Source organism: Hemitrygon akajei, chromosome 8 (assembly GCF_048418815.1).
Source record: "Hemitrygon akajei chromosome 8, sHemAka1.3, whole genome shotgun sequence".
NCBI classification, from domain to species: Eukaryota; Metazoa; Chordata; class Chondrichthyes; order Myliobatiformes; family Dasyatidae; genus Hemitrygon; species Hemitrygon akajei.
In genome coordinates this window covers 46,315,992-46,328,482 of record NC_133131.1, presented here as the reverse complement: position 1 = coordinate 46,328,482, position 12,491 = coordinate 46,315,992, and the positions used below count along the sequence as shown (strand labels likewise).

Genomic DNA, 12,491 nt, shown 5'->3' with positions numbered 1-12,491 from the left:
TGGATTAATTCTGGTTTTCTCATCAATTCCAGGAATGGGCAGACACCTGCTGTCGGGGATTGCGGAGTGCTCACGCCTACATCCTGGTGTATGACATCTGCTGCTTTGACAGTTTTGAATATATCAAAACAATTCGGCAACAAATATTAGACACAAGGTAAGAGAATTTAACCAGAACAAAATATTCAGGGGAATTAAGTCATTGTTCTCGTCTTCCCAGAATACATTTTAAGTAATTCAATCTTTGGAATTGGCACGTCACTGCAAGGCCAACATTCATTGAGAAGGTGGTGGTGAGCTTTCTTCTGGAACTTCTGCTGAAGGTTTTTCACTGCATTGTTCCAGGTTCTACAGGTAGCAACGATGAAGAAATGATGAGGTATTTCCAACGAAGGTAGTGAGGAACTTAGAGCAGAATTTAGAAAGGTAGTTGGTGCATGAGTGGCACCTTCCTGCAAGTGGCACAAGGGCATAAATCCATGCATTTTGTAAATGGTACACACTTCAACTTCTAGTAGAGGGAATAAATGTTTACACGGGTCCTATATGATATCAAGGTACCTGAGAATTAATAGAACTCTATTTATCCTTGCAAGTAGACATAATTCCATCATGTCCTGAGATGTACCTTACTGATATGAAAACCCTTGGAATGCCAGGGGTGAATCTTCACTACAGGACACCTGACCTTTTGTAGCCATGTCATACAATTTCTTGGTCCAGCTGAGTTTCTGCTCAGCGGTGACCCCCAGCATATTGATGGTGGGGAGAACTCAATACTACTAATCCCATTGAATATGAAGGGTAGCTGGTTAAATTCCCTTGTGCGTGTGATGGTTGTTCCCTGCGATGCATAAACATTGCCAAAAGCTTAATACATTCAATGTTGGGCTACTTTGCTTGTTGAGGTGTTGCAAATGGAATTGAATACTGAAAGATCATCAAACATGAAAGTTTTGTAAACAGTGAGGCAGATAATAATACATTCCGTGAAAATACAGAGAGGCTAAAGGAATGCATGAGCACACAGACAATGAGATTCAAAACAGAACATTTTGAGATGATATGTTTTGGTGGGAAGATTCAAAACCCGGGTTTAATAGAACAACAGTGTGAGATAAGAATAGTCTGTGGGTGTTTGTACAAAATTTTAGCGGTTGGAAAGAGAGGTAGTCAAATCTTGGTTTTCATAAAGAGAAGCAGAGAGTACAAGGTGAACGCATGTCAATAAAATACAAGCCCCAGTTAATATGGAGACGTGAGACTGCAGAGTCTGGAACTGAAAAATGAACTGCTGGAAGAATGAATTGATTCTGGCAGCATCTGTGAAGGCGAAGAGATGGTAAATGTTTGAACTGAGACCGTAAATCAGAGTCCTCAGCCCAAAGAGTCCTCAGCCAGTAAGATGGTGCTTGCCATACTTTTCCAGTAAAATGGTGGCAAACTCGGACACAGTGGCTTCTATGGGGTAAACCAATGGTGTTATTGTCATTTTTAAATATATATTTTATGATGGTAAGACTCTGCTGGACAGTAGGAACCCCGTCAGCAGAGAAACCAAACAGTGTGGATCGTGTTGCTGCCTGAGTCAGAGAGGTGCAATGCAGGAGAGAGGTGGGCATTCTAACAGCCAGTGATCATCTTCAGTCACTTTTCTTGTCTTTGCAAGTCCTTGTTGGACATTGATGGTGTGGAATGCTACAAGTCTAATTCAGTGGTTTATTGCCAAATGGCAAGGGAACTTTGTGGCTTCGAGTGTAGCGAGGACTAGGCCTCAGCCATGTGTCGCCTGTTTGCAGCTGCTCGGGGGTGGGGGGAGGGGGAGTCAGGTGGTACACCAGGGGCAGCTGCCTGGGGGGAGGGGGAGTCAGGTGGTACACCAGGGGCAGCTGCCTGGGGGAGGGGGAGTCGGGGGACACCTGACTGCCGGAAGCACCATGGCGCAGCCTCCAACTGTTCACTCAGCAGAAGGCCAGCTAGATTGTGTTCAACTGCAGACTGCTGCAACGTTCGTGGACTCAGGGACGTGAAGTATTTTTTTGTGTGATTGTATTTTACGTGCTTTGCACTGTGTATGACTGTCAGTACGGTGTTTTGCAGCTTGGCCCCGGAGCAACCCTGTTTCATCTGGCTGTAGTCATGGGTACTCATGTATGGTTGAATGCCAATCATACCTGAACTTGAACTATCCGTTTGCTTCTACAGATTTTACTTGACCCACAATGTTCTTCCAGCAGTTTATTTTTCTGCCAAAGAGCAATGTTGCTAGTTCTGCGCACCCCACGTGGGAATGTGCAATTGCAATTTTATAGACGTTTTGGAGAAGTTGATGCTGATCATAAAGGAGCAGAAGGGATATTTACAAGTAGATTGAAAATCATGAAGGCACTTGAAAGAGCAATGAAAGAATTTGTTTCCTGTGGCTGAAGAGTTGGTTACAAGAGGGGGGAGTCACAAATAAGTGAGTGGTAAGAAAATCAAAACAAATTGTTTACTTTTAAACAATATGCTGGTTTAGATTTACTCTACACTGCTGATACGGTGGTGGGTATAAATTATACTGCTCAAAGTGGAATTGAATAAATACTTGCAGAAGTACAAACTGCTAAATCTCTAGGAAAGATCAAGGGTCTGCTGATAACTAAATCACCCTCTCATAGAGATGGTGAACACCTGTGGGCAGAAGGCTCCTTCTGCTCCTCAACAGTCTATAATATTGGGATTCAGAGATTTCCTTTCTTTATTGTATTTTGATACATATTTATAACAATTCCCTTTCTGCCTTTTATCTTGTTTCTTCAGCAAGTCGACTTGCACTTACTCTTTCAATCACTTAAGAAAGTACAATCGTTTTTGTACTTCCCAAAAATATTCGTCTTCTTTATTGTCGTTCCTTTTCGGTCCTTGTGGCGCATCAGGTGGCATTTTTTGACGTTTCCTTAGCATTTGTCTGTTTTTTACGAGGCCATATTGCTAACTTGATGCTCAACCAGCACAGATGGAAAGAATGCAATGAACCAGCCGGATTCGAATCTGGGACTATTTGCCTCAAAGTCCACTGCCAATGCCATTACACATCGGCCAGCAACCTCTTTAATATCCTCACCAAAATGCTCCAGCATTTATATTAATATTAATCTGCTATCTTCATATTCTGTATTTTTAATATCTTTAATACTATCAACACACTTCTTCCATAGAGTCAATCCTTCCCAATTTTAGCTGTATTGGTATATTTTTCTGATCTCCAGGTCTAAATCCTTTACTTTGACTCTCTCTCTGGTCCAAATAACTACTCAATCCCTAATCACTGTCTTCCCCTTTGTATGTAGCTTGCTTTCTGTTCTTGCTCCCTAACTCCAGGTTTTGCTCTTTATAATGGGAGAATGGGAATGGGAATGGATGCATCTATATCAGGAGTTTATTGAAAATACAATTATATTGTATGCATCCTCCTCCTCTGTTCTTGTCTTGATCTCACAGGAGTACTTCATGCAGGTATTGTTTCTATGTCACACACCATCCTTTCCAAGTGTACTCAAGCACCCATGCTCACCAAGAGCTGAGGTGAGCACTTAAAACATCTGCTTCATGTCGGCCCCTCGTAACCAAAACCCATTCTGTCTTCTTGGGCCCTTCACTTAAACAAAATAGACTATGCACACTCCACAAGGCCAGTATCAGATGTCAAGCTTGGAGCAAGGCTGCTGAGGTACAGAGGGAGCAGCTCTACCAGCTGCACTCCGGTGTTTCCTTGGGTTCAGTTAGTCACCCACATAAGACACTAGTACTTTCACTGCGTTGGTGAGTAGTTTCATAGGCTGAGCCACAGCCGTATCCACACATCAGTGCCTCGGTCACAAATGAGCCGTGTTCTCAGGTTGACATGCAATGATTCCAACCAAAAAGAGGACCAATACAAAAATAAATTCTACAACCTTGGAGTAGTAAAGCACAAAATGAATTATTCCCTTCCTCCCAGCTCACTCTGAGAGAATTCCAGTCGGTGTGCTTTCCCTATGTTTCCGCAATCATAGAAATCCTGAAATTGTGCAAAATGAATAACTCAGAAAGGAAGCCCTTCAGCCCATCATGCCTTTACCAGTCAAAAAGGGCTACTCACTTTCATCCCATATTCCAATAACTTCCATCAAACTTTTAGCTACTTACATTTTTAAATGCTTTGAGGTTCTCTGCCTCCACCATCCGTTCAGACGGGAAGCTCCCGAGCCTCAACACTCCCTGGTGAAACTGTATTTCCTCATGGTGAAGAAGGCATTTGACACATTAGCTTTCAACAGTTAGGACCTTGCATTGTATAAGATGTTTGCGAGACCGTACCTGGACTACCGTATCAATACAAAGAATGCTGGAGGAACTCAGCAGGGAAGGCAGCAACTATGGAGAGGAACAAACAGTCAATATTTTGAGCCATGGCCCTTCACCAGGACTGGAAAGGAAGGGGAAAGAATGGGGAGGAGGGGAGAGTACAAGCTGGTAGGTGATAGGTGAAGCCAGGTGAAGAGGAAAGTGGGTGGGTGAGGGAGAGGGATGAAGTGAGAAGCTGAGAGGTCATTGGTAGAAAAGGAAGAGGCCTGAAAAAGAAGGAATCTGATAGGAGAAGAGAGTGGACCACAGGAGAAAGGGAAGAAGGAGGGGCACCAGAGGGTGGAGAAACGAGGGGACCCAGAATGGGAAATAGAAAAAGAGAGAAGCGGGAGGAATCAGTAATTTTTGGAAGTATGAGAAATCAATGTTCATGCCATCAGGTTGGAGGCTACCCAGACAAAATATGAAGCGTTGCTCCTTAACCTGAATGTGGTGTCATCATGGCAACAGACGAGGTCATTGACCAACATGTCAGAATAGGAATAGAAAGCAGATTTAAAATGAGTGTCCAAAGCAACTGGACTACTGTGTTCAGTTATGCTCGCCCTGTATTGGAAAGGCATTGTTGATCTGGAAGAAGTGCAGAGAAGACTCACAAGGTTGTTGCTGAGACTGAAGGGCCTGAGTAATAGGGAGAAGATGAGTAAGACTTTGATCTTTAGAACATAGAAGACTGAGGGGTAACATTATCAAGGTGTATGAAATCAGGAGGAGCATTGATAAGGTGAGCACACATTGAAGGGGAATTCAAGAGAACACACACCAGTCCTCATCTGGTGGTCAACAATGGAAAGGGTGAGCAGCTTCAAGTTCCTGTGCTTCAGCATCTCAGCATACCTACCCTGAGCCCAATTTGTTAATGCAATCATGAAGAAGGCAAGCCAGTAGCTTTACCTCTTTAGGAAATGAGATTTGGTATGCCAACAAAGAAAAGCAAATTCCTACAGATGCGCTGTGAAGAGCATTTGGACTGATTTCATTACCACCTGGTATAGAGACTCCAATTCACAGGATCTAAAGAGCTGCAGTGGGTTGTAGACTCAATTAGCTCCATCATGGGCACAAGCCTCCCCACCATCACAGGCATCCTCAAATGGCGGAGCCAAAGAAGATGGTATTCATTATGTAGTACCATTATAAGACCATAAGACATAGGAGCAGAATTAGGCCATCTGGCCCATCGAGTCTGCCCCACCATTCAATTATAACTGATCCTTTTTTCCTATCTCCTCCTCAAACCCAGATCCTGGCCTTGTCCCCGTAACCTTTGATGCCATGTTCAATCAAGAACTTATCAATCTCTGCCTTCAATACACCCAATGACCTGGCCTCCGTAGTTGCATATAGCAACAAATTCCACAAATTCACCTCTCTTTGGTTAAAGAAATTTCTCTGCATCTCTGTTTTGAAAGGGAGGCTGTGCCCTCTCGTCCTAGACTCTCCCACCATGGGAAGCATCCTTTCCACATCTACTCTGTCTAGGTCTTTTGACATTTGAAAGGTTTCAGTGAGATCCCCCCTCAGCCTTCTGAATTCCAGCGGGTACAGACCCAGAGCTATCAAACGTTCCTCGTATGATAACCCTTTCATTCCTGGAATCATCCTTGTGAACCTCCTCTGGACCCTCTCCAATGCCAGCACAGGACGTGCTCTCTTCTCATTACTACCATCAGGGAGGAGGCACAGGACCTTGAGGATGCACACTCAATGTTTTAAGAACAGCTTCTTTCCCTCTGCCATCCGATTTCTTAACAGTCCATGAACCGATGAACACTAACTCACTATTTCGCTCTGTTTTTGTATTATTTATTATCTTTATATTTCTTACTGTAAATTATATCTTTTACTGATGACCATACATCAGTGATAATAAAGCATAATTCTGATTCTTTGTGGGAGCAATGGGCCAAAAGGCCTGTTTCCATGCTGAATTAGTCTCCCCATGGTGGGGGTGTCTGAGACTGACCAGAGGACATAGGCTCAGAATGGAAATGGGGAGGAATCTCTTTAACCAGAGAGTGGTGAATCTGTGGAATTCATTGCCACAGGTGACTGTGCAGGCTAAGTCACTGGGCATATTTAAGGCAGAGGTTAGGTTCCTGATTAGTCAGGGTATGAAGGGAGACCGGGAGTAGGCAAGAGATTGGGGCTGAGAGGGAAAATGGATCAGCTATGATGAAATTGCGGAGGAGACTTGATGGGCCAAATGGGCTAGTTCTGCTCCTATATCTTATGGTCTTATACCTGTGCTGTCAATTATGCCAATCTAAACCGCATATCTGCCTGCACATGGTCCGTAGCCCTCCTTAAACATTGCTGTCGTATCCACTTTATCAGTTGCCCTAGCAGCCTCACTCTCAGTGTAAGGAAACTTGCCTCATGCATCTCCACTAAACTTCCCCTCTCTCACTTAAGCTTATGCCTGTAGTGTTTGACATTTCTGTGCTAGGAAATGTCTACTATCTACTCTCCTTAAATCCCTGTTGTCTACTTTTGACTCCTTTGATTCAATTTCATCAAATAATAATCCAATTCTCCTTTGAAGTCCACAGAATTTGTATCAATTTGTATTGCTTAGGCAATAGCATTTACTATTTTTCTGTAAAGAACAAAGTTTTCCCTGAGTCCCTTTGGTTAATTTGTCAATTACCTTAAATCACTAGGCCTTCAGCTCTATCTACCTTCAAGTTTTTAAACAAGTCCTATCAAACATGCCGACCTCTGCTCAAGGGAGAATCTGCACAGCTTCTCTAGTCTATTCACGTAATGGTAATCTCTCTTCCCTGCACCCATGTCTGTAAATCTCTTTTATCACACACATCCTTAGACCTTAGATTTCTCGCCCCACCCCACTGTCAGAAAATGGCAGAGCCCCTCTCCTCCCCCATGTGCAGTCAGACATGTGAACAGATATGGAATATAAGTTATATATAAATAATGACAAAAAAGACTGTGTAAAAACAAGACAGTGCAAAATAAACAAAGATACAATCAAAGGTAAGTCCCTGATCATGAGGAAGATTAGACTGAGGATAAAGAGAGAGAGAGAGAATGGAGGGAAGAGACTGGTGGAAAAGAGGGAGAGAAAGAGAAAGTGGAGGGATGGAGGGTGGATAGAGAGCAAAATGAGGAAGAGAAAATTGTGAGGGAGAGAGTGGGGGAAAGTGTGAAGGAGAGACCGTTTAGAGAGAGGTAGGAAGAGAAGGATATACCCATTACCGTTAATTCAATATATGGACATTACTTTTTCTCTCTCTCTCTCTGTGGGGGAGTCAACTAAATCCCTACATTACCATTCCATGTCAGAAGGTGCTGCATTCAAGTCCTGCTCCAGAGGTTCAGTCACACAAATCCAGGTTCAAAGAACACATGTTCCAAGGCAGCATAGTACTTATTGTAGAAATAAAGATCAGTCATACAATGCATAACAATACAAAGAGAAATGAGGGGCGTATAATGTACCAACAACAAAGATGTTGAAAGGTCTTCAGTGTGAAACATTTCTCTTTTCACAGGTACGGCCTGACCTGCTGAGTGTTTCCAACATTTTTGGTTGTAGTTCTGCTTGGCATTCTGGCTAATACTTATCTATTAGTCAATGATATTACAATATTATGATACACCTGGTCATGATCACTTTGATACTTATAAAAACATTATTATAAGGCCATAAGATACAGGGGCAGAATTAGGCCATTTGGCCCATCGAGCTTGCCCTGCCATTTCATCATGGCTGATCCATCTTCCCTCTCAGCCCCAATCTCCTGCCTTCTCCCCGTATTATAACCTAATCTAATGTTGCTTGCTTACTGTTTTCTTTTTCCTGGTTTCTGGTGTCAAGGGTCACCTCAAGCCATAAAATAGTATCTTATTGGAAAACAGTTTGGGAAGGAACATGTGATGTGATAGTGGGAACCAGTGGACTGAGTTCAATAGTTCCATTTAATTTACGCTGATTCACACTGATACAATTGTATTTCTATGCTATATTGACTATCCTGTTGTACATACTATTTATTGCTACTTATTGCTACTTATTACCAATTACTATAAATAGCACATTGTACATTTAGACGGAGACGTAGCATAAAAAATTTTACTCCTCGTGTATGTGAGTGATGTAAGAAATAAAGTCAATTCAATTCAATTTAATATCAGAGAATGTACACAATATACAGTCTGAAACTCTTACTCTCTGCAGACATCCTCGAAACAGAAAAACCCCACCCCCAAGAATGAACGACAGAAAAAAACATAAGAACCCCAAAGCCCCCTGCCCCCTCCCATGTACAAGCAGCATCAACCCTTCCCCCTCCCCCTTATTTCTAGCAGAAAGTATCAGCACTCCCACTACCCACCATGCAAACAAAAGCAAACCCCCAAAAAGAGATCTTGGTCTACAGTCCATCAAAAATTAACTGTTCACTCCAAAGTCTTGACATCCCACAGGCCCTTTCTCTCACTAACAAGGGAGAGGCAGGCATTGCTCCTTTCACAGCCTATTCCCAGAAGGCATTTCATAAGGTGACATATCAAAAGTTTTTCTGAGAAATAAAGGCTCACAGTGTAATAGGCAATATACTGGTGTGGATAGGAGATCTGGTTAGCTGGAAACAGAGAGTAAATGCTTAAATTCTCTTTGGACCATCAGGAAATAATGAGTGATATGGCACAGGAATTGTTGCTGGGGCCTCAACATTTTATGATTTATATAAATATCTTGGATAAGAGTATCGAAGTGTGTTTGCTCAATATGACTCAAATGTAAACAGGAAAATAAATCAAGAAGAGACATAAGGAGGCTACAGACACTAGGGATAGGTTAACTGAGTGGGAAGTATCTGGTACACTGTGAGAAATATGAAATTGTCATTTAGTCAGGAGAAAATGAAAAATAACATGTTGTCCAAATGATGAGAGATCACCGAGCTCTGAGATGCAGGCTAGGCAAAAGACTAGTATGCTGCTACAGGAGAGTAATTAAATTAGAAAAGTTAACAGAACTGGTCAGACCACACTGGGAGAACTGTGTCCAGCATTGGTGTCCTTATTTATGGAGGGTCACGAATGTATTGAAAATGGTTGAAAGTAGTTCAGAGAAGGTTTAGAGAAGGATTACTAGCCTGTGAGGCAGTTGGTACATAGCTGATGCCATACATGAGTGCCCTGTTTAGTGAGATCTTCATCTCCAGGCAAAAGAAACCAGGACAACTGAGGACCAAGTTCTGCTGCTGGGAGAAAAAGGCTCATGCTGTGGTGGGCAGTGGGATCCACAACCTGACCAACCTCAATCAAGTCTGTGTCACTGTCCCAACAGTCTTCACAATCCTCCTCTCTATATTACTGCACCTTATTCCAACAAACTTCTCGATGCAGTGGAGCAAATCTATAGGATGAATAAAAAAGATGTTGAGCACACAGTGTCTCCATCTCATACTGCAGTCACCCAACTTTGTTCACTGGCTTACAGCATGCAGGAAATATCAGCAGAGGGTGAGCACCAAACCATTGTTAAACTCCTTCACCAAAGCATACCACAGGATGGGCCCTCATTTCTGAACAACAAGCTCCGAAACCTGAGCCTCTGTACCTCCTTCTGCAACTGGATCCTTGACTTTTTTACTGGGAGACCTCAGTCCATGCCGAACGGAAATAACATCACCTCCTCATGGACATTCAACACTGGTGCACCTCAAGGATGTGTGCTTAGCCCACTGCTCTACAAACATGACTGTGTGGCCAGGCACAGCTCAAACATCATCTGATGAAGAGGCGTACAGGACTGAGGTAGATCAGCTGACTGTGTAGTGTTGCAGCAACAACCTTGCACTCAATGTCAGTAAAGCCAAGGAATTGATTGTAGACTTCAGAAAAGTGCAAGTCTAGGGAATACACACCAGTCCTCATCGAGGGATCAAAAGTGGAAAGGGTGAGTAGTTTCATGCTCCTGGATGTCAATATTCTGAAGATCTATCCTGGGCCCATCATAATGATGCAATTACAATAAAAGGCACAGCAGCAGCCATACTTCATTTGGAGTTTGAGCAGAATTGACACACACAAATTTCCACAGATGTACAGGTCTGTGGAGAGCATTCTAACTGGTTGCATCACTGTCTGGTAAGGAGGGGCCACTACACAGGATCGGAAAAAAAGATGCAGAAGGTTATAAGCTCAGCCAGCTCCATCATGGGCACAAGCCTCTCCAGCATCCAGGACATCCAAGCCGGCTGGTGGCGTAGTGGCATCAGCGCCGGACTTTGGAGGGAAGGCTCCCGAGTCCAAATCCAGCCGGCTCCAAAAACCTGGAGAGGGATGGGCTCCACCAGGTTTCAGATACCCAAGACACGCCGTACAATGAGCAATCAACAAAAAGATCGGTGCAAAAAGCTTGTCATGACGGCACGCCGACGACTCCACCAGGAGTTAAGGGTGCACACACACACACATCCAGGACATGCCCTCTTTTCATTGCTACCATCATGGAGGAGCTACAAGAACTGTAAGGAATTTCAGGAATAGCTTTGACCTCTCCACCAACAGACTTCTGAATGGACACTGAATCCATGAACACTACCTCAGTATTTTTCCTCTCTTTTTTTCACTGCTTATTTAATTTAATTTTTGTGTATATTTGTATGTTTCACAACATATGCCAGTGATTATTAAACCAATGAAACAAAGGTCCTTTGCCAGACTACTCCCCCTCAGCATAAACATCAGTAATGAAATTTACCATGATGGCTCAGATTTTGATTCCCACAAAGAACATGCAGCAAGACCTTTGGAGCAATCATCCAAGCCATATACACAGGATTCTGGTTAATTGGGATGTTGTTTAATGTGGCCAGCCGCCCCAACCCCCCATTCATTTGGGACAACTCTTAAAGAACAAAAACTAAATGAGAAAATAACCTGGATTCCCTTCATTTATTTAGGACACTTGCCATTGAATTAGGGCAGCAGTCCATTGCTGCACAGTTTTTAACTAGCGTTAGACGTGTGCACTTGCGTGGCTGTTAGACACCACAACGTGCTCAGAGGCAACAGTTCTTAAATTGCCTCGGTTGCGTGTGCTTGTGTTCAAAAAGCAGAAAATTTTGTCACTGATAGTTGGCAAGAAATAAGTAGGAAGACAATTCAGAACCGTTTTGCTCACTGTGGTTTCAAGCATTCAAGCTTAGAGACGCCAGAAACAGCCAGGACTGAAAATGGAAAAATTACACTACTATGGAGTTAGAAACTATGAATAATTCGAAGGTATTGATAATTATCTTCAACGATACAATGAAAATGAAGATTTGGAGCATGCAATTGTCAAAAGGCAGCCCAATATCTACCCTGCATCTGCACTGATTTTGTTAATTTACAGTCATCAAAAGAACTCATAAACTGGATGATTTCCTCTGTCATTAACTATTAGGAATTAATACAGTTTTATGGTACTGTAGTAGTATTGATAGTGTTCTAATTTGTTCTGTATTTCATTTAAATATATAATTTGTTACTCAGTTAAATAGTAGTTTATCTTTATTTCATTTTCCAAGATGGCGGCGCGACGCAGCTTGCAGTGACCACTCCAGAACTGATTATCTGTTATTTGTGAAGTGGGGTGCCGTGCTCAATCATAATCGATTGAAAAAGGATGTGTGAGGTCCGGGACTCTGCTGGGAAGAACAGGCCCCCAGTCCTCGGGGTTGCGTTACCGATGGCCATTGGCGGGGCCGTCTTAATACGCTCGGCAGAGGATGGTGCTCGGAGAAGCTGTGCCGGAGGGGATGGTCGTCGGCTCGGAGGTTCGACAGATTCGGAGTCCACTGCGGTCAGGTCGCTTTCGGTGTGTGCTGCGTCTGCGAGGCTGGGTTCGACGGAACTTTCGGTGTGTGCTGCGTCTGCGAGTCTGAGTCAGGCAGCGCCGTTAAAGTCCATAGCAAGGGTATTCCCTTCTGCCGCCAGCGTGGAATGGCGAGACTGTCGGGACCCTGAGGACTTGTGGAAACTGTCTGGTGATTTCTTTTGAACTTACAGTCCTTTAACATCTTTGGACTATTTTTACTGTGCCCATAGTCTGTTTTTTATCAATTATGCTATTGTTTGCACTG

The 12,491-nt window shown here is 43.2% G+C and overlaps 1 protein-coding gene across 1 annotated transcript in view; it reads left to right on the top strand.

Moving 5' to 3' along the window:
• Nucleotides 1-12,491, top strand: part of LOC140731865 (ras-like protein family member 10B) — a 148,558-nt gene that overhangs the window by 86,928 nt on the left and 49,139 nt on the right. The window contains exon 3 of the mRNA XM_073053792.1: nucleotides 33-157. Within this exon, the coding sequence (XP_072909893.1) occupies nucleotides 33-157 (125 nt within the window). The remainder of the gene's footprint in view (nucleotides 1-32; nucleotides 158-12,491) is intronic.